We start from the raw sequence: 27942 nt of genomic DNA, 5'->3' as shown, positions 1-27942 counted from the left end.
TTCATGGATATGCATTTAATATTTTTGGTGTTTCAGACTGACCTCAACTCTTGGCATTCAGAAGCTTTCTCAGGAAAATGTGATGTTTACACAGTTCATGACCACCCTGCTTGAAGAACTGAATTTAAAAAATGAAGACCTTGAAAGTTTAACCATCATATTTAGAACCAGCTGTTAACCAGAATGGTCAGTTGACTTTTTTACTTTAGTTTTTTGTTTGTTTTTTTATTTGTTGCCCATTTGGATTCTGTATTCATATTGGAAATTTTAAAAACCAACTAGAGACCTCCATACATCTTCAGCTTGTCCAGCTTCAGGCAGCTTACGTCCCAGCTGCCCCAGTCATTTCCTGTCCACTCTTGTCACTCCATGTCCCATCTTTTTTGTTATTTTTCCTTTATAGGATACCACAGTTGGTTCTGTTTCTTACAATCCAGGAAACTCCCCACTATGAGCTTCATATTCAAATCTAGACCATCCCACCCTGCATGTCCCATCTGATTAGTTTCTGCCCAGGAAATAGCAGTTTACTTCAACCAAATACTGCAGTGATCTTTGAGAATATCCTCACCCTACTTCCCTCTTCAGCCCAGCCAATACCTTACTCATCTCATGTACAGATAAGCAGGTGAGTTTACAAGTCTGGCTTTGTTGATTCCTGACCCTGCTCCCAGATACATAGCCCTCTTCTACTGTCCCACGTTTTTGTCTCTTTAAGAACTGCCCATACGAATGTCCCCTTCCTTATCCACAACTTTCCATCTCTTCCCTTTACTTTCTATTTCGCATACTCTCAAGTGCTCAGATAGGTATTAAGTTAATGTTTTGATTAAAAGAAATTCATTCTAAACCATGAATGAGATCCCCTTATGGAGCATTTCCTTTTTTTTAAGTTTTCAACTGTTTTTTAAATTATAAAAGCAATACAGCCTTGTCAAAATAAAACAATACAGAACTACATGTATAATTTTAAAAAGCAAAATTCCCCCATCACTTCTATCTCGAATCTTGTCTCCTCCCAGAAGCACACTACTGATTGATATCATTTTACATTTTGATATTTGAATTTTTGGAAAAAAAAAAAAAAAAACACTTTGAAGCAAGTCTTTAAATATATGACAAGGATATTTGAGAGGTGTATTTTGGCAGACAAAAAAGAATGCCATTATCCTTTCATTGAACTTCCTAGAAAATAGAACATAAGGACTTAGCACTGTTACTCACTCCAGACTTACACCTAGTGACCATTTCATGCAACCCTGCTCCCCTGAGAACCCTCTAAAGCAAAGACTTGTATTTAGGCAGTGAACTCAGCTTGGCTGGTGGAAGCACCACTTCAAGCCCCTTTCTAAGAATATAGTAAGTTTTGAGTTTTGGGTTTTTTTTGTTTTATTGAGCTTCAGGTACAGAATATTGAATTAATCATACCCCTCAATTCATGACACCCTATGTCCATTGGTTGAAAGGTTGCTTTTCGAGATAGACTAAGAACAAAGTGTGCCTAATCAGATGTCCTTGCAGATCTGCTTTAATGACTATGTATCAATTAAGGGCCCTTGTAAATTAGCATATTTAATGCTTGTAGATAAACAAATGGTGTTAAAGTTTCTTAAGGATCCAATCCAGGCCCTGGCAGTGAAAGTGCTGAGTCCTAACCACTGGACTGACAGAGAATTCCCTAAACAGTAGATGTTTTAAGTGGACTTAATAGTTGCCCTGTGATCATTGTTGTTGTTGTTGTTTTACATTGTTTATTTGTGTAATAATTAAAGGTGAATCTTTGCCCAGACTTTGTCAATATTATAAGGGATACTGAAGAATGAGGCCTTATTACATAATTTTCCATATGAGAAATGAAGATGGTTGTGAATGGGTAGGTGGGGGGTTTTTTGTTTGTATATTTGTAAACCTTAAGTTCACAAAATTATTTGTGTACAACGTCTTATAGCCTTTTCAAGATTAGATTACTACTAGCTAGTATATGTCAATGTGCTTTCAGTTACAAATAACAGGAAAAAAAACCGCTCAAACTAACTTTTCTTATGATAGTATCTTTTGCTGCTTAACAAATTATTATAAAATTAAGTGGCTTAAAACAACAAACTTTTTTTTTTAATCTGTTTCTGTGAGTCAGGAATCTGGCACAATTTAGCTTAGGGCCTCTGCCTCAGAGTCTCTCATGAGGTTGTATTAAAGCTCTCTGGCAGGGCTGCAAGGTCATCTGAAGGCTCAAGTGGAGAAAGAGGTCCTTCTAAGCTCACTCATGTGGTTATTGGCAGGATTTAGTTCTTCTCGGGCTGCATTTAGGGCCTCAGTTTCTCACTCTTTGTTGTCCAGACACCTCTCCCAGTTCCTTGCCATATGGACCACTCCATAGTGGCCCACAGCTTGACATGTGGCTTCCCTGAGAATGAGCAAGTCAGAGGAAATGCAAGATGAAAGCCACAGTCCTTTTGCAACTAGTCTCAGAAGTAACATCCATCACTTTTTCTGTATCCTGTGACTAGTTAGAAACTAATCACTAGGTCCGGCCCACGTTGAAGGTGAGTGGATTGTATAAGGGAATGAATACCAGAAGGCAGAGGTCACTGGGGGCCATTTTAGAATCTACTAGAGGTGGCAGAATCATTCAGTAGTTCCCAGCTTTATAGCATATCACACTGTCCTAGTGAGAGTCTTCAACTTTTCACACTAATTCAGGGCACTTCTGAACTAATCCATATGGCTATGAAATGCTATGAGCTTAACCCAGTCATTCTAGCAAGGAATAGGAGAGAAAGATTTTCTTATTGACCTAGATCAGGGTCTGCTCCTCGAGCCAAGTATGAATTACCCAAACCATTATTGCTACATAATGGGGGGCAGTGGAGTGTATACTGGGGAGACAACACAGTGTTCCCCAAAACTGGTAAAAATACTTTAGGTGTTTTATTCAAGTGTCATTTTTCCTTCCCAGGTATATTCCGTGAAGACCGAATAGATGAGCTTCCGTTCACCATTTCTTGAATTCTAGCCACAATAATTGTATAGCTAGAGCTACTTATTAGTTATCACCAGACAGAGTGACTTGCAGAGATAAGAGAACCATTATCCCAACAAGGATAACCAAGTCCTTGCATCCTAGGTATAAGATAGTATTTTTATTTATGTGAAAATAAAAGTTGATATAAACTGAAACTTGAATATTTGAGAAAATATAACAAGCTGTAATTTTTCTGGATGATACCAGTTGTCTTATCAGTTGACTAGAAAATTGAGAAAAGTCCCATTTTAGCCTCATAGTTGATCTCTAGATACTAAAGAACACAGTAAAGACTGAGGTCAGTAAATACAATTTAAGATAAGGCTTTTTGGTAGTCTAGTCTTTATTCTTTTAAAGAAGCTTGCTATTCTACAAAGTGGTCCTGAGCAATGTACACCTGAAACAACTTACATAACACTGCATTGGCCATAAAGTTCGTTCAGCTTTTTTGTAAGATGTTATGGTAAACCCCAAACTTTTTGGCCAACCCAATAGGGGAAAAAAGTGAATTGACAAACCAGACCGGGTAAATATTTCCAAATCATATTTGATAAACAACTTATATCCAGATTACATATTCTTAAAACTCAAAAGTAAGACAACTGCATTTTTAAGTGGGCAAAAATTTTGAATAGACATTTCAGCAAAGAAGGTATCCAGTGCCTTAGCATATGAAAAGCTGCTCAGCATCACTAGTCATTAGAGAAATGCAAATTAAAACCAAAAGCACACACCTCTTCATAGCCACTAGCATGGCTATGATAAGGACAAAGAGAGTGTTGGTGAGAATATGGAGAAACTGGAGCCTTAATACACTGCTGGTAGAAATGTAAAATGACATAGCCACTATGGAAAATGGTCTTGACAGTCTCTTAAAAAGTTAAGCAGTTTACCATATGATCCAGCAAATTCCATTCAATGTTTCATCCTAAGAGAAGTAAAAACTGTTCACAGAAACTGTAGGTGAATGCTTATAACATTATTTATACTAGTGAAAAAGTAGAAACAATACAAATGATCATTAACTGGTAAATGGTAAATAAAAAATTCATAAAATAGAACACTGATGTATGCTGCTACGTGGATGAACCTCAGAAACATCATGCTAAGTAGAAGAATTCTGACACATAAACCATATAATGTGTGATTCTATTTATAATGACAGAAGAAAATATCTAAAACAGATACTACATTAGTGGTTACACGGGAGTGGGAAGGACTTCCCTGGTGGCTCAGTTAGTAAAGAATCTGCCTGCAATGAGAGAGACCTGGGTTTGATCCCTTTTGCACAGTTTTATAAACTTCAAAAATAGTTGTGCACCTAAAACAGCTGAATGTAATATATGTACATTACACCTTAATAAAGCCGTTAGAAATAATATATGATGTCCATACTATCAAAGCAATCTACAAATTCAGTGCAATCCATATCAAAATTCCAATGTCATTTTTTTCATAGAACTGATAATCTGAAACTCTGTATGGAACTACAAAAGATCATGAATAGCCAAATCAATCTTGAAAAAGAACAAAGCCAGAGACATTATGTGTCCTGTTTTCAAACTACATTATAAAGCTATAGTTATCAAAACTGTGTGGGACTGCCTCAAAAACAGATACATAGATCAATGAACAGAGTAGATACAAACCCATGCATGTATAGTCAGACATACATGCATGACACATGAGTGAAGAATATACAGTGGGGAAAGGACTCTCTTCAGTAAATGGTTTTGGGAAAACTGGACCACCATCTCACACCTTCAGTTCAGTTCAGTTGCTCAATCGTGTCCAACTTTTTGCGACCCCATGGACTGCAGCAATGCCAGGCCTCTCTGTCCATCACCAACTCCCGGAGTTTGCTCAGACTCATGTCCACTGAATCAGTGATGCCATCCAACCGTCTCATCCTGTGTCTCACCCTTCTCCTCCTGCCTTCAGTCTCACACCTTGCAAAAAGATTAATTCAAAATGGATTAAAGACTTGGACATAAGACATGAAACATAAATCTCCTAGAAGAAAACATAGGCACTGAGCCTCTAAATCAGTCTTGACAATATTCTGGATTTGACCAATCAAAAACAAGTGGGATTACATCAAACTAAACAGCTTCTGTGCCCCAAAGGAAACCATCAACTAAATCAAAAGGCAGCCTACTGAATGGGAGAAAATAATTGCAAATCATATATCTGATAAGGGGTTAATATCAAAATATATAAAGCCATACAACTCAGTAGCAAAAAAAAAAATCATTTTAAAATGGGCAGAGGATCTATGGAGACTTTTTTTAACCAAGAAGGCATACAGATGGCCAACAGGCAGTTGAAAAGATATTCATCACTAATCAGGAAAAGGCAAATCAAAATGAAAAATCACCTCACACCTGTTAGAATGGCTGTTACTAAAAAGACAAGTAACAAGTGCAGGTAAGAATGTGGAGAAAAGGGAGCCTCTGTGCATTGTTGGTAGGAATATAAATTGATACAGCCACTATGAAAACAGTATCGAGGTTCCTCAAAAAACTTAGAATTACCATATGATCCAGCAAATCTACTTCTGGCTATTTAGCCTCAAAAATGAAAACACTAAATTCAAAAAGATACAGACACCTCTGTGTTCACTGTAGTAGTATTTATAATAGCCAAGCTATGCAGACAACCTAAGTGACCAGAGATGAATGAATGGGTAAAGAAGATGTAGTGTGTATTTATACAGTGGAATATTATCGAGCCTTAAAAAAGAAGAAAATCTTGCCATTTGTGACAATATGGATGGAATGTGTGAGCATTATGCTAAGTGAAATAACTCAAATACTATATGATGTCACAAGTGGAATTTTATTTTTTTTAAGACTCATAGATGGAATCTATTTTTAAAAACAAAAACTCAGGTACAGAGAACCGACTTTAGTGGTTGCCAGAGGCAGAGTGTCAGGGATAGCCAAAATGGGTGAAAGGGTCAAAAGGTACAAACTGCCAGTTATAAAATTTATAAGTCATGGAGATGCAATGTACAGCATGGTGACTATAGTCAATAATACTGTGTTACATATTTGAAAGTTGCTAAAAGATCTTGAAATCTCTCATTACAAACATTTATATGGCAATGGATGTAACTGTACTTACATGATTATAATTTTGTAACATATCAAATCATGTTATACATCTGAAACTAATGTGATTTTTTAACATTATTTATTCATGGTTGCACTGGATTTTCATTGCTGTGCAAGGGCTTTCTCTCGTTGCAGTGAGTGGGGGCTCCTCTGGTTGTGCTCAGCTTTCTCATTGTTACGGCTGTTGTTGCAGAGCTCAGTCTCTGGAGCGCGGGCTCAGTTGTGGCACCCAGGCTTAGTTGCTCCTAGGCATTGTGGAATCTTCCTGGACCAGGAATCAAACCTGTGTCCCCTGCATTGGCAGGTGGGTTCTTTTCCACTGCGCCTCCAAGGAAGTCCCACTAGTGTGATTTTAAATGTCAGTTATACCTCACATGGGCTTCCCAGGTGGCTCAGTAGTAAGGAATCCACCTGCCAAGCAGGAGACACGGGTTCAGTCTCTGGGTCGGGAGTGTCCACTGGAGAAGGAAATGGCAACCCACTCCAGTATTCTTGCCTGGAAAATCCCATGGACAGAGGATCCTGGTGGGCTACAGTCCATGGGGTCCCAGAGTCAGACACAACTTAGCAACTGAGCATGCATGCACGTGTACCTCACATACTATAATTATATCCCAACAAATTGGACAAAGCAGAACAAGTGGACAAATTTTGAGAAACATATAGCCTTCCTAAACTGAATAATGAAACAGCAATATGAACAGAACCATCACTCGTAGTGAAACTGAATTTGTTAACAACAACAAAAAACTTGCAGCAAACTAAAATCCAGGGCCAGACAACTTCACAGGGAAATTCTACCAAACATATAAGGAAAAGCTAATACCTATCCTCAGACCATTCCAAAAACTTGAAGGAGAGGGAACACTCCCAATTCCATTCTATAAGGCCACAATTACCCTGATACCAAAACCAGGCAAAGAAACTAAACAAAAGGAAAATTACAGGTCAGTATCTCTGATGAATATAGATCCAAAAATCTTCAACAAAATACTGGCAAACTGAATCCAACAATAATATCAAAAGGATCATACTCCATGATCAAGTGGGATTTACCCCAGAGATGCAAGGATGGTTCAATAGCCACAATCAGTGTGATATACCACATTAACAAAAAGAAGAATAAAAATCATATGATCATCTCAAATGATGCAGAGAAACATTTGACAAAGTACAACATCCATTCATGATAAAAACTCTCATCAAAGCTGTTACAGTGTGGGATGGGGAGGGATGTAGGAGGGATGCTTAGGTGGGAGGGGACATAGGTAAACCTATGGCTGACTCATGTTGATATTTGTAGAAACCAATGCAGTACTGTAAAGCAATTATCTTTCAATTAAGAATTTTTTTAAAACTGTTACAGAGAGAACACATCTCAACATAATAAAGGCCATTTGTGACAAACCCACAGCTAATAGCATACTCAACAGTGAAAAGCTAAAAGCTTTTCTTCTTAAATCAAGAATAAGACAAGAATACCTACACTCACCACTTCTATTTAATGCAGTATTGGAAGCCCTAGCCACAGCAGATAAGAAAAAGAAATAAAAGGTATCCAAATTGTAAGGGTAGAAGTAATATCATCACTGTTTATAGATGACATGATACTATATTCAGCAAACCCTAAAGTATCCATCACAAAAAAAAACTATTAGAAATGAATTCAGTAAAGTTGCAGGATACAAGATTAACATACAGAAATCATTTATGATTGCATCAAAAAGAATAAAATACCTAGAAATGACTTAAACAAAGAGGTGAGCAGACTATACTCTGAAAATTGTAAGATACTGATGAAGGAAATGGGAGACAAGAAGAACTAATAGTTAAAATGTCCATACTACCCAAATCTACAAATTTAATGCAATTCCTATCAAAATACCCATGACGTTTTCCACAGAACTAGAACAAATAATCCTAAAATACATATGGAACCACAGAAGACCCCAAATAGCCAAAGTAATTTTGAGAAAAAAGAACAAAGCTGGAAGTATGCTTCCTGACTTCAGACTATACTACAAAGCCACAGTAGTCAGAACAGTGTAGTATTGGCACAAAAACAGACATCGATCAGTGGAACAGCATAGAGAGCCCAGGAATAAATCTTGCACCTACAGTCAGTTAATCTACAACAAAAAAGGCAAGAGCATATAGGTATTGGGAAAACTGAGCAGTTACATTGTAAAAGAGTGAAATCAGAACATTTTATCACATTAAAAAAAAAAAAAAGCTCAACATGAATTAAAAGTCCTAAGTGTAAGACTAGAAACCATAAAGCTCCTTGAAGAAATCACAGGTAGATACTTTTTGACATAAATTGTAACTATTTTGGGATCTGTCTCATAAGGCAAAGGAAACAAAAGCAAAAGTAAAAAATGGGATCTAATTAAATTTAAAAGCTTTGGTACAGCAAAGGAAACCAACAACAAAATGAAAAGACAATAGGGGAAAATACTTGCAAATCATATAACTGATATGCAGTTAATATTCAAAATAACAGTCATCATACAACTCGATAGCAAAAAAAAAAAAAAATTTTTTAATGAGATGATCTAATCTGAAGAGACATTTTTACAAAAGAAACAAAGATGGCCAACAGGCACATGAAAAGATGTTCAACATCACTTATCACCACAGAAATGCAAACCAAAACACAATAAGATATCGCCTCGCATCTGTCAGAATGGCTATCATCAAAAAGTTTACAAATGATAAATGTTGGTGAGGATGTTGAGAAAAGGGAGCCCTTGTACATTGTTGGTAGGAATGTAAATAGATGCAACCGTTAATGGAAAACAGATGGAGATTCCCCAAAATACTGAAAATAGAAATGCCATGTGATCCAACAATTCCACTCCTGAGAATATATATGAACAGAATGAAAACACTAATTTGGTATATAGATACATGCACCTCAATGTTCATTTCATAGCTGCATTATTTACAATAGCCAGGAGACCTAAGTGTCCATCAACAGAAGAATAGATAAAAAAGGTATGATGTGTATGTATGTATGTATGTATGTGCACGTGTGCTCAGTTATGTCAGACTCTTTGTGACTCCATGAACTGTAGGCCGCTAGACTCCTCTGTCCATGGAAATTTCCAGGCAAGAATACGGGAGTGGGTTGCCATTTCCTACTCCAGGGGATCTTCTGGATCCAGGAACTGAACCCGTGTCTCTTGTGTCTCCTGAATTGGTAGGCAGATTCTTTACCACTGCACTACCTGGGAAGCCCATGTATACACACAAACACACACACACACACACACTATGGAATATTACTCATCCATAAAACAGAATGAAATTCTTCAATTTGCAACAAAGCAGATGGACCTATTAAGAGTATTATGCTTGGTGAAATAAATCGGAAAGACATTTATCACTTATATGAAAGATCTAAAAAATAAATGTATATAACTAGAGAAACAGATTCATGGATACAGAGACAAACGAGTGGGAAGAGGGAAGACAGGAGGGGCAAGGTAAGGATAGGGGATAAAGAGGTACAGACTACTATGTATAAAATAAGGTACAGGGACATATTGTATAGTAAAATATAGCCATTCTTTTATTAACTTTAAATATAGTATAATTAATCTATAACAATACTGAATCACTCTGATGTATACCTCAGACCAATATTGTAAATAAACTATAATTAAAAATAAAGTAACATTTCATATTACTAAATAATTTAATTTGCTCTATACTCTTGAGAGTCTCTTGGACTTCAAGGAGATCAAACCAGTCAATCCTAAAGGAAATCAACCATGAATATTCACTGAATACTGTTGAAGCTGAAGCTCCAATACTTTGGTCACCTGATGCAAAAAGCCAACTCATTGGAAAAGACCCTGATACTGGGAAAGGTTGAAGGCAGAGGAGAAGGGGGCAACAGGATGAGATGGTTGGATGGCACCACTGACTTAATGGACATGAATTTGACCAAACTCTGGGAGAAAGGGGAGGACAGAGGAGCCTGGCATGCTGCAGTTGCAAAGAGTTGGACTTGACTTGGTGACTGAACAACAACATACATTATTTACAAGAACTTACTCTGTACTCAGCAAAATAATCAATTATGACTCCACTGAAATACTGCAGTTTATGAACACATATTCTATGCATTTAAACACACAATACTATTTTTATAAATTTGTTAATTCAGATAAATCTAAAATTGCAAAATGTCACTTACACCACAGTTTTTAAAAATTAAATTTTGAGAAATCATACATGACAGGGCCCCTCCTCTAACCTATTAGTGGCAGCTCTCCAGGATAAAGAGGAGAAGCAGCTGCTGTATCCCACTGCTTCCCTCCCTGGGCCCAGAAACACCTCTTTAGTTATCTCCCACACCGTGCAGGTCTAGGGCCTCAGGTGAAGGGCCAGTGGCTCACGAGAAACAGAAACCAAATGTACTGATGCCCAAATGGACCACTGCTGCTTCTGCCACAAGGTCACTGTGGGGCCAGCAGCTTTTCCAGGTGCTGCATCTGCCTCCCTCACACTTCTGCCATGTTTATGTTAACTTGGGAGCACCTGAGCAGAATTCAGTTTAGCTCAGAGAGCTATGCTAGATCTTAGTTTCAAAATGTCGTTAAAGGAGCCAAATGTCATAAAAGGAAGATCTTTGGGAAAATAGCTAGTTCTAGGACTAGGGCAGAGAAAATACAAGACAAGTCTGGAGCACTTTATAATACCATAAGGCGAGGTGTTAGTCGCTTCAGTCATGTCTGACTCTCTGCAGCCCCATAAAATGTAGCCCACCAGGCTCCTCTGTCCATGGGATTTCCCAGGCAAGAATACTGGAGTGGGTTGCCATTTCCTTCTCCAGGGGGTCTTCCTGACCCAGGGATCAAATCCAGATCTCCTGCATCTCAGGCAGATTCTTTAAGGTAAGCAAGTGCTCAAAAACCAAAAGAAAGTATGTCAAAAGGACACAGGAACCAACCTGAAAGCTCCCAATGGCCAATGCCATGATAATTCCAACAATGAAATAAATAACAATATAGTACTGAATCATGACCCAAAGTATAAAAGAAATATACACACTGATGTAAGTGACTGAAAAATAAATGAGGTAAAAGAGACAAATCTTCCTTACAGAAGAACTCCAAGTAATATATGTAGAGTCCTTCTGTACTACCCAGAGAGGGATCTATATGGCATTGTCCTCTATCCCCATAACTTAAAGGGAAATTTTCATGATGTCTACAATTCTGGGTGTCCTGTATATGAAAGAGGAGGATGTCCTCAAATTCCTAGCAGCAGGAACACACTTAAGTGGTACAAACCTTGACTTCCAAGTGGAACATTGCATGTACAAAAGGAAGAGTGATGGCATCTATATCATAAATCTAGAGGACTTGGGAGAGGCTTCCATTGACAGTTCATGCCATTGTTGCCATTGAAAAACCGGTTGATGCCACTGTCATCCTTCAGGGATACTGGCCAGCAGACTTCATTGAAGTTTGCTGCTCCCGCCACTGGAGCCACTCCCCAGGTGCTTCACTCCTGGAATCTACACTAATCAGATCCAGACAGCTTCCGGGAGCCTCATTTTTCTGGTGATTATTACCCCAGGGCTTACCACCAGCCTTTTATGCTAACCTGCCTACCATCACTCTGTGTAACACATTCTTCATTTTGCTACGTAGACACTCATCCCCTGCAATGACAAGGGAGCTCACTCAGTAGGCCTGATGTAGTGGATACTGGTCTGGGAAGTGTTCTGCACAGTCTCCAAGTGATCAGACAGGTCATGTCTGATCTCTACTTAGAGATCCTGAGAAGACTGAAAAAGAAGAGCGAGGCATGCTCAAAAGGCTGTGACTGTGGAGGCATTTCCAAGCGAATGAACTGCTCTAGCTCCTGAGTTTACTGCTCCTCAACCTGAGGTTACAGGCTAGCCTGAAGGCAGGCTGGGGTCCTCTGTGCCTATTCAGTTGTTGCCTGCAGAACACTGGAGTGCCCAGCCTGCCACTGAAGGCTGGTCTGAAGCTCCCACTTGTCAGGCCACTGAATGGATGGGAACAATCACTGGGTGGTCTTAAGCTGTTCTTCCACAGGCTCTTAAACAGAAAACAGAGATAAGGTTGTCAGAATCAGTTTGGAAACAAATAAATAAAACTATATGTATGCACTTCCCTGGTGGTCCAGTGGTTAAGAATCTACTTTCTAGGGGCTCTCCTGTTGGCTTGGTGGTAAAGAATCTGCCTGCCAATGCAGGAGAAACAGGTTCAATCCCTAATCCGGGAAGATACCACATGCCACTGAACAGCTAACTCTGCACGCTACAGCTACTGAGCCTGTGCTTTACAGCCTGGGAGCCACAACTACTGAAGCCCATGCTCCACAATAAGAGAAGCCACAACAGTGAGAAGCCTACACACCACAGCTGGAGAGTAGCCACAACTAGAAAAAAGCTTGAGCAGCAACAAAGACTCAGCACTGCCAAAAATAAATGTAAATGTTTTCATTTTTTTTTTTTTTAAATCTACCTTCTAATGCAGGGAGCGCAGATTCCATCTCTGCCCGGGGAATGAACATCCCACGTGCCACAGGGTAGCTAAGTCCACTTGCCACAACCAGAGAAGCCTGCACACCACAATGAAGACCCAAAACAGCCAGGAAAAAGAAAAAAAAAAAAAAATGTAGATACTATCCCTTCCAGGAGGTAGAGTTAGAGATTCTTAAACTCAGCAACTTGCTCCCAATGAACAGCACAGGGACAGGAAGAACACCTTTCCCGAATGATGAAAGCCCACATCCCCAGTGACGCCATGTGCATGTGTCGCCCTGACATATATGACAAAAAGGGCACTTCACCTCTGTGGTGGTCTTACCCTAAAAACAACCTCAGTCTAACCATGAGAAAAAACAAATCAAGCTGAGGGGACATTTCTGCAGGAAATTTTGTGAATACCTCAAGACAGTCATGAAAAACAAGGAAAGAATAAAATGTCACATTCTAGGGGAGCCATGTAAACCAAATGCAGTGTAGTGTCATGGTCTGAACCGGAACAGGAAGAAGACATTAATGAAAAAACTGGTGAAATCCAAATACAGTCTGAAGTTTAATTAATAGCAACAAACCAAGGCAGTTTCTTAATTTTAACAAATGTATCATGGAAATATAAAATGTAAACAATGGGAGAAATTGGGTGAGGGGTAAGCAGGAACTCTGTACTATCTTTGCCACTTTCTAGAAATCTAAAATTATTTCAAAATAAAAAGTTTATCTTTTAAAAGATACTAACTGGATATGAGAAGGGATGCAAACATGAGACAGTCACTGCCCTCAGAATCTTCAGCCTGCCTATGGGAAAGGCAAGACTACAGTAAATGACCTGAAGAGGAACATCCATCCTAGCATGCCTGGGATAGTCCCGAGTATATAAATGTAAGCTCAGCATCATTTTTAATTACAAGTACCCTCTTTTACTTCCAAAAGTATTCTGATTTAGACATTAAATTATATGATATTACCACCTAAAAGGCACAGGGTATGCTGTGGTGGTAGGAGGGGACATTTGTGATGGCATGGAAGAATGGATGGGAGTTATGAAGTGGAGAGAGAAGTCAGAGAGCTAGGAAGGGATGGAGGGTATGGTCCAGGCAGAGGCAGCTTCAAGAAGAAATTCCCAGAGGTAGATAAGACCCAGGGTGTGTTCTTTTCAAGACAAAGGCATCTGAAATGAGAGAAAACTCTGAGGAAATTGGCAAACATGATTAAAAAGAAAGGATCAACTACAGTTTTGTTTCAGTTCAGTTCAGTCACTCAGTCATGTCCGACTCTTTGCAACCCCATGGACTGTAGCACTCCAGGCTTCCCTGTCCATCACCAAATCCCACAGCCTACTCAAACTCATGTCCATTGCATTGGTGATGCCATCCAACCATCTCATCCTCTGTTGTCCCCTTCTGCTCCTGCCTTCGATCTTTCCCAGCATCAGGGTCTTTACCAGTGAGTCGGTTCTTTGCATCAAGTGGCCAAAGTATTGGAGTTTCAGCTTCAGCATCAGTCATTCCAATGAATATTTAGGACTGCTTTCCTTTAGGACAGACTGGTTGGATCCCCTTGCTGTCCAAGGGACTCTCAAGAGTCTTCTCCAACACCACAGTTCAAAAGCATCAATTCTTCGGCGCTCAGCTTTCTTTATAGTCCAACTCTCACATCCATACATGACTACTGGAAAAACCATAGCTTGGACTAGACGAACCTTTGTTGGTAAGGTAATATCTCTGCTTGGTCATAGCTTTTCTTCCAAGGAGCAAGCGTCTTTTAATTTCATGGCTGCAGTCACCATCTGCAGTGATTTTGGAGCCCAAGAAAATAAAGTCAGCCCCTGTTTCCACTGTTTCCCCATCTATTTGCCATGAAGTGATGGGACTGGATACCATGATCCTAGCTTTCTGAATATTGAGTTTTAAGCCAACTTTTTCACTCTCCTCTTTCACTTTCATTAAAAGGCTCTTTAGTTCTTCTTCACTTTCTGCCCTAAGGGTGGTGTCATCTGCATATCTGAGGTTATTGATATTTCTCCTGGCAATCTTGATTCCAGCTTATGCTTCATCCAGCCTGGCATTTCGCATGATGTTCAGTTCAGTTCAGTCGCTCAGTCCTGTCATGTACTCTGCATATAAGTTAAGTAAGCAGGCTGACAAAATACAGCCTTGACGTACTCCTTTCCCGATTTGGAACCAGTCTGTCGTTTCATGTCCAGTTCTAACTGTTGCTGCTTGACCTACATACAGATTTCTCAGGAAGCAGGTCAGGTGGTCTGGTATCCCCATCTTTTGAAGAATTTTCCACAGTTTGTTGTGATCCACACAGTCAAAGGCTTTGGCATAGTCAATAAAGCAGATGTTTTTCTGGAACTCTCTTGCTTTTTTGATGATCCAGCGGATGTTGACAATTTGATCTCTGCTTCCTCTGCCTTTTCTAAAACCAGCTTGAACATCTGGAAGTTCATGGTTCACGTACTGTTGAAGGCTGGCTTGGAGACTTTTGAGCATTACTTTGCTAGCGTGTGAGATGAGTGCAATTGTGTGGTAGTTTGAGCATTCTTTGGCATTGCCTTCCTTTGGGATTGGAATGAAAACGGACCTTTTCCAGTCCTGTGGCCACTGCTGGGTTTTCCAGATTTGCTGGCATATTGAGTGCAGCACTTTCACAGCATCATCTTTCAGGATTTGAAATAGCTCAACTGGAATTCCATCACCTCCACAACCATTGTTCATAGTGATGCTTCCTAAGGCCCACTTGACTTCACATTCCACGATGTCTGGCTCTAGGTGAGTGATCATACTATCATGGTTATCTGGGTCGTGAAGATCTTTTTTGTATAGTTCTTCTGTGTATTCTTGCCACCTCTTCTTAATATCATCTGCTTCTTTTAGGTCCATACCATTTCTGTCCTTTATTGAGCCCATGTTTGCATGAAATATTCCCCTGGTATCTCTAATTTTCTTGAGGACATCTCTAGTCTTTCCCATTCTATTGTTTTCCTCTATTTATTTCCATTGATCACTGAGGAAGGCTTTCTTATCTCTCCTTGCTATTCGTTGGAAATCTGCATTTAAATGGGTATATCTTTCCTCTTCTCCTTTGCCTTTAGCATCTCTTCTTTTCTCAGCTATTTGTAAGGCCTCCTCAGACAACCGTTTTGCCTTTTTGCTTTCTTTCTCTTGGGGATGGTCTTGATCACTGCCTCCTGTACAATGTCATGAACCTCCATCCATAGTTCTTCAGGCACTCTGTCAGATCTAATCCCTTGACTCTATTTGTCACTTCCACTGTATAATCGTAAGGGATTTGATTTAGGTCATACCTGAATGGCCTAGTGGTTTCCCCTATGTTCTTCAATTTAAGTCTGAATTTGGCAATAAGCAGTTCATGATCTGAGCAACAGTCAGCTCTCAGTCTTGTTTTTGCTGACTGTATAGAGCCTCTCCATCTTTGGCTGCAAGAATATAATCAGTCTGATTTCGGTATTGGCCATCTGGTAATGTCCATGTGTAGAGTCTTCTCTTGTGTTGTTGGAAGAAGGTGTTTGCTATGACCAATGTGTTCTCTTGGCAGAACTCTATCAGCCTTTGACCTGCTTTGTTTTGTACTCCAAGGCCAAATTTGCCTGTTTCTCCAGGTAGCTCAACTTCCTACTTTTGCATTCCAGTTCTCTGTAATGAAGAGGACATATTTTGGGGTTGTTAGTTCTAGAAGGTCTTGTAGGTCTTCATAGAACCATTCAACTTCAGCTTCTTCAGCATTACTGGTTGGGGCATAGACTTGGATTACCATGATATTGAATGGTTTGCCTTGGAAACAAAGAGAGATCATTCTATCATTTTTGAGATTGCATCCAGGTACTGCATTTAGGACTCTTTTGTTGACTATGATGGCTATTCCATTTCTTCTAAGGGATTCTTGCCCACAGTAGTAGGTATATAATGGTCATCTGAGTTAAATTCACCCATTCCAGTTCCTCTTAGTTCACTGATTCCTAAAATGTCGATGTTCACTCTTGCCATCTCCTATTTGACCTCTTCTAATTTGTCTTGATTCATGGACCTAACATTCCAGGTTCCTATGCAATATTGCTCTTTACAGCATCAGACCTTACTTCCATCCCTTGTCACATCTACAACTGGGTGGTGTTTTTGCTTCTGCTCCGTCTCTTCATTCTTTCTGGAGTTATTTCTCTACTCTTCTCCAATAGCTACTGGGCATCTACCGACCTGGGGAGTTCATCTTTCAGTGTCATACCTTTTTGCTTTTTCATACTGTTCATGGGGTTCTCAAGGCAAGAATACTGAAGTGGTTTGCCATTCCCTTCTCCAGTGGACCAACTGTCCACCATGACCCATCCAGGCTAAATGAACTAGCATTGTTGGGGCAGTAATTTATTTTCAAGCACAGAGGAGGGAAAGTGAGCAAACCACCCTACAAATGAAAAACTTATAAAATTAATTTTCTTAAGAAAGATCCTTTTTTTTTGCCCTTGCATATCTATTCTTTGCCTAACTTTTCCTGTACTGTCTCTAGGCCCTTTGACACACACTGAGTTGCAGCTCACCTAATCTAACTCTAAAATGTATTGTGAGACCCCTCTAAACACTCCATTAACTAGGCTCTCAACCAACACAAGATTGAGCAGCTGCTTCCCTAGGCCTTGGGTGTCTGACCCAATCTGTGTTTCAGTCATGTGCTCTGCTGACTCAGAGCACACCCTGGTCTTCTCTCCAGAACACAACTCCTTGACCCCATCTGGCATTCTTCATTATTGAAGTGTTACTTCAATAAGGCATAACCCCCAGGTTTTCATATGAACTCTGAATTTCAAAGAACAGAAAGGAGTATTTTACAAAATCCCTGTTACTCTTTCAGTGAAAATTTGAATTCTCAATAGCTTTTACTCTGAAAAGTAAACAGTATGATTCAGTTTCACTTTCTATTAAAGTACTTCAGCAACTAGCCCATATGCTGTTATAGTCAGAGAATGGTGACTTTTTAAAAAATCTTTCCCTTTGAATAATTCCATTCCCTTCGTACACTCAAACACTTAAAATCCTCACTAGGCTTAATATATTTAGTGGAATCTCTATAAGGTATTATTTAGCATCTTCTCCTTACAGTCATGTCCAAAAACTAGGTAATTTTCCTACTCATTAGGGAACAGGGTCCATTCTCTATAAAGATTTACCTAAACTCAAGGAAAGTGATACCATTGTGAAGTTTTAAAATCTTTAAGAGTTTCACATTATAAGCCCTGGTAGAAAAACAGGAGGTAGGATGTCTAGAAGGCCATCTCTGCTGGGCTGAAGGTGGAGTGAGGAGCAGGGGTGACTTTCATCTGAAATGTGCCTAGAAAGGGCTGAGTGAGGTTGAAACAGGTTCCTGGGGGCCTCTGATGTCCAGGTTCTCTTCTTAATGCAGTACCACCTAGAGCTAAGAGATATGGAACAGTGACTGTATAGGGACGACCAATGTGAATGTTGATGAAATGTGTTCTTCTTCAATAAAGCTTGTTTTCTGTGGGAATTCCACAGAATTCTGTGGGAATTGTATCCTTTTCCAAATTAAAATAGCAAAACAGGAACTTCGGTAAAACCTCAGCCATCCAGCTCTCTGCTCTCCAAATTTTCAAGCCTTTGCATCTCCTACCTTCAGCAAAAACACTTGTGTTTCGGAAAACTGATTGCCAGTGAAGCAGCAAGGAGGTGGAACTGGATCACAGTACCTTTAGCTGAAAGCAGTGGCACCAAGCTCTTCCCTCCAAAGGAGCCTGCCTCGCCTCTGGTGGACCCATGGAGGAAAGCCTGCTTCAAGGTGCTAGTTTTCAGTTTGCTTCCCAGCACCTCTGCAGTCATAACTAAAGCAAAGGAGAATATTGCATGACTTCAGAAGAAAGTCAGCCACCTTGCAACATCTTCAGGAAATTCTGCACTCCCCTAGGGCTTGCAAAACTCCCTATGTCTTGCAGACCAAAGGCAAGATCTCAGTCGCCTAGCTCTAGTTTGCATAAATAAAGAAAGTGGAAGCTGGTTATTTTCTGGGTGACCCTTGACTCAACCAAGCTTATAGAGCCTATCACAAAAATAAGACAGCATAAACTGAAGTGTTGTAGCAGTGAAAACTTTTATTATTTACATGGGCAGGAAAAGCCAGGTCCCTGGATAGATACCCATCTGAGCCCTGACCTGCTAGGGTCATACAGCCAAGACAGTGTTCACTTAACTATAATGTTATTCTTTTGAGTTGGCATACAAACAACAAAATTTCATATAATAATTTGTAAGACATTTCAGAGAAACGGAGTACTAATATCTTCTACTGTACCATCTATCTCCATTTTTCATATGCAAAGCATAGCCAATGATTTGTTAACTCACTCCCTCCCACATTCTTACCTCTTTATTTTCTTCCTCCCATTATCCTATTAATGTATTATCCATCTTTGGGGGAAAAAATTAAAACTGAATTTTAAAACTGCATTCGATATGGCCACATGGTAGGGGAGAGAGTCCACCTTCAGAAGTCAAGCAGCTCTACCTCTTTTCCGCAGCAGGCATCCAGATAGATTTCCTTTGCCAGAGTCTTGCAACTTGGGAAAAGGATATGAAAAGCCCTGCTGCTGCTGCTAAGTCGCTTCAGTCGTGTCCAACTCTGTGCGACCCCATAGCTGGCAGCCCACCAGGCTCCTCTGTCCCTGGGATTCTCCAGGCAAGAATACTGGAGTGGGTTGAAAAGCGCTGGGCTGGTCTAAGTCCCTGACTATAAGAAAGCACAAGACCCAGAGTTGACACAAGTTCAAGCCACTTTTAGCAGAGAGATTGCTAGAAACCAGGTTTCAAACTCATAGTCTATGGCAACAAAAAAGCTCAATGAGCTTTGAAGAGAGAGACAGGAGCACAAAATAGGACTCTGAATCAAAACCCACCTGGGATCAGGGCAGCCACCCTGTCTGGGTGAGCTAAACTGAGATTCCTCCACCTCCACCCCCACTTCCGTTTTAGAACAAGGGTCACTGCCACACAGAGAGCTGAACTTGTAGACAGGGTTTGGATTTGAGTCAGAACAATTTGGTTTTAAGGCTCAGATATTTCTGTTTGAAGCATCCAGGCTTGGTTAGAGGTTAAAAGATCATGGGGCCACCAGCAGCCCTTGGTTTTCTAGAGTTTGGGAAAACAGCTCAGTTTCATTAGAAATTTCTCGGGGAAAACCTCTAGGACAGAGAAGGAATGTTTACTAAGTGGAAGAAGCAGCATTTGCTGACGACCTTTCTAACCCATTTCTGAGAGTTTCAACTCAATAAACCAGCAAACACATGTATCACAACTTTGTTCTTTCTGTGATTAAAGCCTTAAGTTTTTTTGTGAAAAATGAAATGCCAAGAAAGTGAGCTCGCTCATGTTGGTGAGAGAAGTAAGGCTCTGGGACATCTGGGTGGGGGGAGTGGGAGAAATCAGTTAGCATTACTATGAGGACCCCAAATTAAAATTCTGGGTTATTTTTTAGGAGTATATGGAATTAACTGGCTGGATAAATGTCACACTCAGTCTTCAGCTTGTTCAGCTTCATGCCCTGGGATGGGGGTGGTCAGGCCTGACAGAGCAGTGTGGAGCTTTAGAGTCTCCCCTGAAGCTGTTTCCTCACCGCCACCCCCCCTCCCCCAGCCTGCATTCCCGAGGAGCACTTTATTTTTTTTTAATTAATTTATTTTAATTGAAGGCTAATTACAATATTGTGGTGGTTTTTGCATACACTGACATGAATCAGCCATGGATGCACATGTGTTCCCCATCCCGAACCCCCCTCCCACCTTCCTCCCCATCCTATCTCTCAGGGTCATCCCAGTGCACCAGCCTTGAGTGCCCTGTCTCATGCATTGAACCTGGACTGGTGATCGTTTCACATATGATAATTCACATGTTTCAATGCTATTCTCTCAAATCATCCCATTCTCGCCTTCTCCCACAGAGTCCAAAAGTCTGTTCTTTTTATCTGCGTCTCTTTTTTGCTGTCTCGCATATAAGGTCATCTGAGGAGCACTTTAAAATCTGCCCAGAAGATGAAAACCTGTGCATGTAAGCACTTCTACTTAACACATCACTCTGTTTGACCCCCCCCCCAAATTCAAATTCTATGTAATTATTTTATATTGTTAAGTTAATCATGTTCCTATTATGGCTTGCAATTGTAATTATCTTTTATTTTTTGTCTGGCTATTGATTGTGAAAACTGATAAACATCTTTTACTATTACTATTGTGATTATGTAACTATTACTCAATACCACTGGTCAAAAGAAAAATAATAGAATTCTGTATCACCAAAACTAAGATTTAACAGAAAAACCTGTAATCACTTTTTAAGACCCATATGCATATCAGAATTATCTTGAAATTTTCTGAAAAATGCAAATGCCCAGATACTGGCTTTTTTTTTCCCTCCAGAGCGCCAGCTATGTTTCTGATGAGTAGTCATGTTCAAAAACAACTGGACTATATGATGATCTTTTATCTAGTTTGTTTCACTTTTTCTATTTCATATTCAGTTCTTCCAATTCATTTAGTTTATGTTTTCCAATTTCTCCATCTTTTTTTCTTGGTGTTCTTTATCAAGCATAGTAGAAAAACCTTTATATATATATATATGTATATATATATATATAAGTAATATGTGTAATATATATATTTTGGAAAATTTATACATTTTTGCCTAACTAAAAACTTTATGACATTTTGATTTCACTTGTTTGACTTAATATGAATAGAATGCTAGATTTCTAATTAAAAAATAGCTATGTGACATATGCTATGTATAGCACTGGGAACTATAGTCAGTATCTTGTAATAGCCTATAATGGAAAATAATTTCAAAAATAATATATGTGTGTATGTATAACTGAATCACCTTCTGTGCACATGAACATTGTAAGTCAACTCTACTTCAATGAAATATATATATTAAGAAAAAAGAAATCTACCCAGGGCTTCAGAATCCCACACATGCATGCATTCATTTAACATATATTAATGAGCACTCACCTGGGCCAGGCCTCCCCATCTGTGATTACTCACTGAGTGTGTTCCATGATGCCCTGTGCAGTTTCTCTGTGAGGTATGTGGGACTGTACCCTGTTCACTCCCTCATTCCCCCACAAAAACTTGTGGCCTACCTTGGCTTGTGAAACACTCAGTAAACTGTGAGCCCGGGAGGCAAGTGGGAAAAGGCTGGGATTTGTGGCCAGGTTGGCTCAGTTGAAATCCTAACACTGGGGCTATTGGCAATAACTAGCTGGTTGATCTTGGGTAGGTGGTTAACTTCTCTTGAGCCTCAGCTTATTTGAAAATGGAGAATAATAAAAATACATTCCTTACAGGGTTATTTATTTAATAGGACTTAAAGATACAGAGATCACCAATATTAGGTAAATACATAGGGGCCACAACATCAGGTAAAAGCTTTGAAGATTCAGCACTATTTTTGTTTTTATTTTCATTTTAATACTTTTCAAAGTAAAGGCTGTATAAAATTATAACAGAAACACTTACACAGCACTTACTTTGTACCAGACACTATCCCAAGTATTTTGCATAGATTAAATTAGTTCACTCTAAAAACAAACTTCCTGAGGAAAGCACAATTATTACACTAATTTTCAACGAAAGATGTAACTGAGGCACAGAGAGGTTAAGTGATCAAAGTCACACAATTAGTAAGTGGCAATACGAGGCTTCAAATCATGTTCATATGCATAGTTCAAGAAACTCAAAATATTCTACAAGACATTATGAAAAACTGCCACCTTCTGCACTCCCTTCCCTACCTTTCCCACTCTGTATATTCAACTGACTTGCTTATAGAAGATGAGGACATAAGTCTTTTACTACTACTAGAAACCACCACATACCTGACGCTCCACATTTTCCCTCTTCCATCCTTTCAATATCATTTCTAAATAGATTAATATTCAGTGTTTACATTTTTATCATCTGTAATGCTATTACAGGCAGGCCATGCAGTATGGTTTCTCATTCCTCCTTTTACAACTAGTAACTAGAATTAATACTTGTCTTAGTTTTCTTAGTTTCTACGCATCTTTCACTAATCCGTTACCAAACTCTCCACCCTGTTAATCTCCACTCCTTCTATTTAAACACATCAGGACTCTGATCACACCCTTCCCTCGTGCCCCCTCCCTTCTCCCTTCCCCTCCTTCCTTTCCTCCCTCCCTCCCCTCCCTCCCTCTCTTCCTCCCTTCCTAGAGAGGGAACAACATTCATGTGACGGGCCCCTCTGCTTCTCCCCCGCCCCGTCATCTCCAGCGCGTGGTGGGGGAACTGCCGGGGAAAGCGATTGGCATCGATCTCTCCATCCCTTCCGAGGCCCGACTTCGGAATTGTCTGCCTTAGAAGAAAGAAGCAAACCATCATTTTACCCACATAAATATATGAATACATTTCTGACATTGGGGCGTTACAGAAGATGATAAAGAAATGATAGCAGCTCCAGAAATACCAACTGATTTTAATCTACTTCAGGAGTCAGAAACACACTTTTCTTCTGACACAGATTTTGAAGACATTGAAGGAAAAAACCAAAAGCAAGGCAAAGGAAAAACTTGTAAAAAAGGGAAAAAAGGCCCAGGAGAGAAGGGCAAAGGTGGAAATGGAGGAGGAAAACCTCCTTCTGGTCCAAACCGAATGAATGGTCATCATCAACAGAATGGAGTGGAAAACATGATGTTGTTTGAAGTTGTTAAAATGGGCAAGAGTGCTATGCAGTCGGTGGTAGATGACTGGATAGAGTCATACAAGCATGACCGAGATATAGCACTTCTTGACCTCATCAACTTTTTTATTCAGTGTTCAGGCTGTAAAGGTGTTGTCACAGCAGAAATGTTTAGACATATGCAAAACTCTGAAATAATTCGAAAAATGACCGAAGAGTTTGATGAGGATAGTGGAGATTATCCACTTACCATGGCTGGTCCTCAGTGGAAGAAGTTCAAATCCAGTTTCTGTGAATTCATTGGCGTATTAGTACGGCAGTGTCAATATAGTATCATATACGATGAGTACATGATGGATACAGTCATTTCACTTCTTACAGGATTGTCTGACTCACAAGTCAGAGCATTTCGACATACAAGCACCCTGGCAGCTATGAAGTTGATGACAGCTTTGGTGAATGTGGCACTAAATCTTAGCATTAATATGGATAATACACAAAGACAGTATGAGGCAGAACGGAATAAAATGATTGGAAAACGAGCCAATGAGAGGCTAGAACTCCTGCTACAGAAGCGGAAAGAGCTTCAAGAAAATCAAGATGAAATAGAAAATATGATGAATGCAATATTTAAGGGAGTGTTTGTACATAGATACCGTGATGCAATAGCTGAAATCCGAGCTATTTGCATTGAAGAAATTGGCATTTGGATGAAAATGTATAGTGATGCCTTTCTTAATGACAGTTATTTAAAATACGTTGGTTGGACTATGCATGATAAACAAGGTGAGGTAAGACTCAAATGTCTCACTGCTCTACAAGGACTTTATTATAACAAAGAACTTAATTCCAAACTGGAGCTATTTACCAGTCGGTTCAAGGATAGAATTGTTTCTATGACCCTTGACAAAGAATATGATGTTGCAGTACAAGCAATAAAATTACTCACTCTTGTTTTACAGAGTAGTGAAGAAGTTCTTACTGCAGAAGATTGTGAAAATGTCTATCATCTGGTTTATTCAGCTCATCGGCCAGTAGCAGTAGCAGCAGGAGAATTTCTGTACAAAAAGCTCTTTAGTCGTCGAGATCCAGAGGAGGATGGAATGATGAAAAGAAGGGGACGACAGGGTCCAAATGCCAACCTTGTTAAGACATTGGTTTTTTTCTTTCTGGAAAGTGAGTTACATGAGCATGCAGCATACCTTGTGGATAGTATGTGGGACTGTGCTACTGAGCTGCTGAAAGACTGGGAATGTATGAATAGCTTGTTGCTGGAGGAGCCACTTAGTGGAGAGGAAGCACTAACAGACAGACAAGAGAGTGCTCTGATTGAAATAATGCTTTGTACCATTAGACAAGCTGCTGAATGTCATCCTCCTGTGGGGAGAGGGACAGGAAAAAGGGTGCTTACAGCAAAGGAGAAGAAGACCCAGTTGGATGACAGGACAAAAATCACTGAACTTTTTGCTGTGGCCCTTCCTCAGTTATTAGCTAAGTACTCTATAGATGCTGAAAAGGTGACTAACTTGTTGCAGTTGCCACAGTACTTTGATTTGGAAATATATACCACTGGACGATTAGAAAAGCATTTGGATGCCTTATTACGACAGATCCGGAATATTGTAGAGAAGCACACAGATACAGATGTTTTGGAAGCATGTTCTAAAACTTACCATGCACTCTGTAATGAAGAGTTCACAATTTTCAACAGAGTAGATATTTCAAGAAGTCAACTGATAGATGAGTTGGCAGATAAATTTAACCGGCTTCTTGAAGATTTTCTGCAAGAGGGCGAAGAACCTGATGAAGATGATGCATATCAGGTATTGTCAACATTGAAGCGAATCACTGCTTTTCATAATGCCCATGATCTTTCAAAGTGGGATTTGTTTGCTTGTAATTACAAACTATTGAAAACCGGAATTGAAAATGGAGACATGCCTGAACAGATTGTTATTCATGCACTGCAGTGTACTCACTATGTAATCCTTTGGCAGCTTGCAAAGATAACTGAAAGCAGCTCTACAAAGGAGGACTTGCTGCGTTTAAAGAAACAGATGAGGGTATTCTGTCAAATTTGTCAGCATTACCTGACCAATGTGAATACTACTGTTAAAGAACAGGCCTTCACTATTCTGTGTGATATTTTGATGATCTTCAGCCATCAGATTATGTCAGGAGGGCGCGACATGTTAGAGCCATTAGTTTACACCCCTGATTCTTCATTGCAGTCTGAGTTGCTCAGCTTTATTCTGGATCATGTCTTCATCGAACAGGATGATGACAATAACAGTGCAGATGGTCAGCAGGAGGATGAAGCCAGTAAAATTGAAGCTCTGCACAAAAGGAGAAATTTACTTGCAGCATTTTGTAAGCTAATTGTATATACTGTGGTGGAGATGAATACAGCTGCAGATATCTTCAAGCAGTATATGAAGTATTATAATGACTATGGTGATATCATCAAAGAAACAATGAGTAAAACAAGACAGATAGACAAAATTCAGTGTGCAAAGACCCTTATTCTCAGTTTGCAACAGCTTTTTAATGAAATGATTCAGGAAAATGGCTATAATTTTGATAGGTCATCCTCAACTTTTAGCGGCATTAAAGAACTTGCTCGACGTTTTGCTTTAACTTTTGGACTCGATCAGTTGAAAACTAGAGAGGCCATTGCTATGCTACACAAAGATGGCATAGAATTTGCTTTTAAAGAACCTAATCCACAAGGAGAGAGCCATCCACCTTTAAATTTGGCATTTCTTGATATTCTCAGTGAATTTTCTTCTAAACTACTCCGACAAGACAAAAGAACAGTGTATGTTTACTTGGAAAAGTTCATGACCTTTCAAATGTCACTCCGAAGAGAAGACGTGTGGCTTCCACTAATGTCATACCGAAATTCTTTGCTAGCTGGTGGTGATGATGACACCATGTCAGTTATTAGTGGAATTAGTAGCCGGGGGTCAACTGTGCGGAGTAAAAAATCCAAACCATCTACAGGGAAACGGAAAGTGGTTGAAGGCATGCAGCTCGCACTCACCGAAGAAAGCAGTAGTAGTGACAGTATGTGGCTAAGCAGAGAACAAACACTGCACACCCCAGTTATGATGCAGACACCACAGCTCACCTCAACGATTATGAGAGAGCCCAAAAGATTACGACCTGAGGATAGTTTCATGAGTGTCTATCCAATGCAGACTGAACATCATCAAACTCCTCTTGATTATAACACGCAGGTAACATGGATGTTAGCTCAAAGACAACAAGAGGAAGCAAGGCAGCAGCAGGAGAGAGCAGCAATGAGCTATGTTAAACTGCGAACTAATCTTCAGCATGCCATTCGGCGTGGTACAAGCTTAATGGAAGATGATGAAGAGCCAATTGTTGAAGATGTTATGATGTCCTCAGAAGGGAGGATTGAAGATCTTAATGAGGGGATGGATTTTGACACCATGGATATAGACTTGCCACCATCAAAGAACAGACGAGAGAGAACAGAACTGAAGCCTGATTTCTTTGATCCAGCTTCAATTATGGATGAATCAGTTCTTGGGGTGTCAATGTTTTAATACCAGTACACAATTAAGTCTGTGGTGAAGTCATTTTCTAAGTGGAAGAGGAAATTTTAAAATAAAGTGTGGTAGATACAGTGAAATTCTGTACAGATTTTTCTCTAAGGAGAATATGACGTGCTTATACTTACCAAGATCAAGTGCATTTGAGGGGCAGTTTTGTTTGCCTGAAAAAAGTAAAGGACAAGTAAACAATTTGATGATAAGCTACAGTTTTTCTTAGAAAGTAAATATTTTATTTATGCGCTGTTAGTTGGCTTTTGAATCAATTATTTCATGCTTTTTTTAAAGAAACTATAACAATCTGAAGAGGCATTTGGTACAGACGTGAATCCTCTTACATTTATTTACTGGGTGTACTAAGTAATGATGACCTCTGCTGGATTTCTGTTTACATCCAAGAAACAAAGTTAAGGATGAATTTATTCCCCCGCCCTGAAATTATAGGATAGAATTGTTTTTAGCATTCTAAATTTAAATGCTTGAAACATCAATCAACGAGGCTTTCTTTTAAATATTGTAATTGTGGAGAAAAGTAAACTTATAAGCAGAACTTTTACAATTTTTTCATCTAAAATGTATTTTAAGATATTTTTAAAATCCAAGAGCTTCTCTATACTTTTCAGAAATACCCAGATGCAGTGAACTGCCAGAAGGTAACCAGTCTCAACCATGCTTATCCCATTATCAACCCTGAAAGTTTGCTTGTCCTTTAAGATAAAAATGTAATGTTGTGATATTCCTTCCAGTAGTGCCACTGTATTTTGTCTCCAAATAAAAGAAGCTTATTGTAGTATGTTTGCAGAAAAATTCTAAACAAAAATTATACAGCTTATTAGAGTGTGGGAATAGGGATCTAAATTTTAAATAAAATTATATATATATATAAATTGGTGCTGATTTTATAATTGCGCAGTTTGTTTAGTTTTTTCTTACTTTTAAATTCCAACTTAAAAATTATGAGGTTTCAGAAATATATTGA

At 39.4% G+C, this 27942-nt stretch overlaps 2 protein-coding genes and 1 pseudogene across 5 annotated transcripts in view; all 3 read left to right on the top strand.

The window, feature by feature from the left end:
- Window positions 1-19982, top strand: part of RPAP2 (RNA polymerase II associated protein 2) — a 100240-nt gene extending 80258 nt beyond the window's left edge. The window contains exons 12-13 of one of the 4 annotated variants that reach the window (XM_061121383.1): window positions 37-186; window positions 12660-19982. In XM_061121383.1, the coding sequence (XP_060977366.1) occupies window positions 37-178 (142 nt within the window). In that variant the 3' untranslated portion in view covers window positions 179-186; window positions 12660-19982. The other 3 variants (XM_061121382.1, XM_061121381.1, XM_061121380.1) reach the window with 3 other exon arrangements.
- Window positions 490-12649, top strand: LOC133041048 (small ribosomal subunit protein uS2-like; annotated as a pseudogene).
- A 2916-nt stretch (window positions 19983-22898) lies between the features above and the next one.
- On the top strand, window positions 22899-27043 carry LOC133041045 (cohesin subunit SA-2-like). The gene has a single exon (XM_061121379.1). The coding sequence runs from the start codon at window positions 23151-23153 to the stop codon at window positions 26955-26957; it is 3807 nt and encodes a 1268-aa protein (XP_060977362.1). The 5' UTR covers window positions 22899-23150; the 3' UTR covers window positions 26958-27043.
- The last annotated feature ends 899 nt before the right edge of the window (window positions 27044-27942 follow it).

This window comes from Dama dama, chromosome 20, assembly GCF_033118175.1.
Source record: "Dama dama isolate Ldn47 chromosome 20, ASM3311817v1, whole genome shotgun sequence".
Lineage (NCBI taxonomy): Eukaryota > Metazoa > Chordata > Mammalia > Artiodactyla > Cervidae > Dama > Dama dama.
Note: the sequence above shows the minus strand (reverse complement) of the source record. Positions and strands in the feature narration are given on the sequence as shown.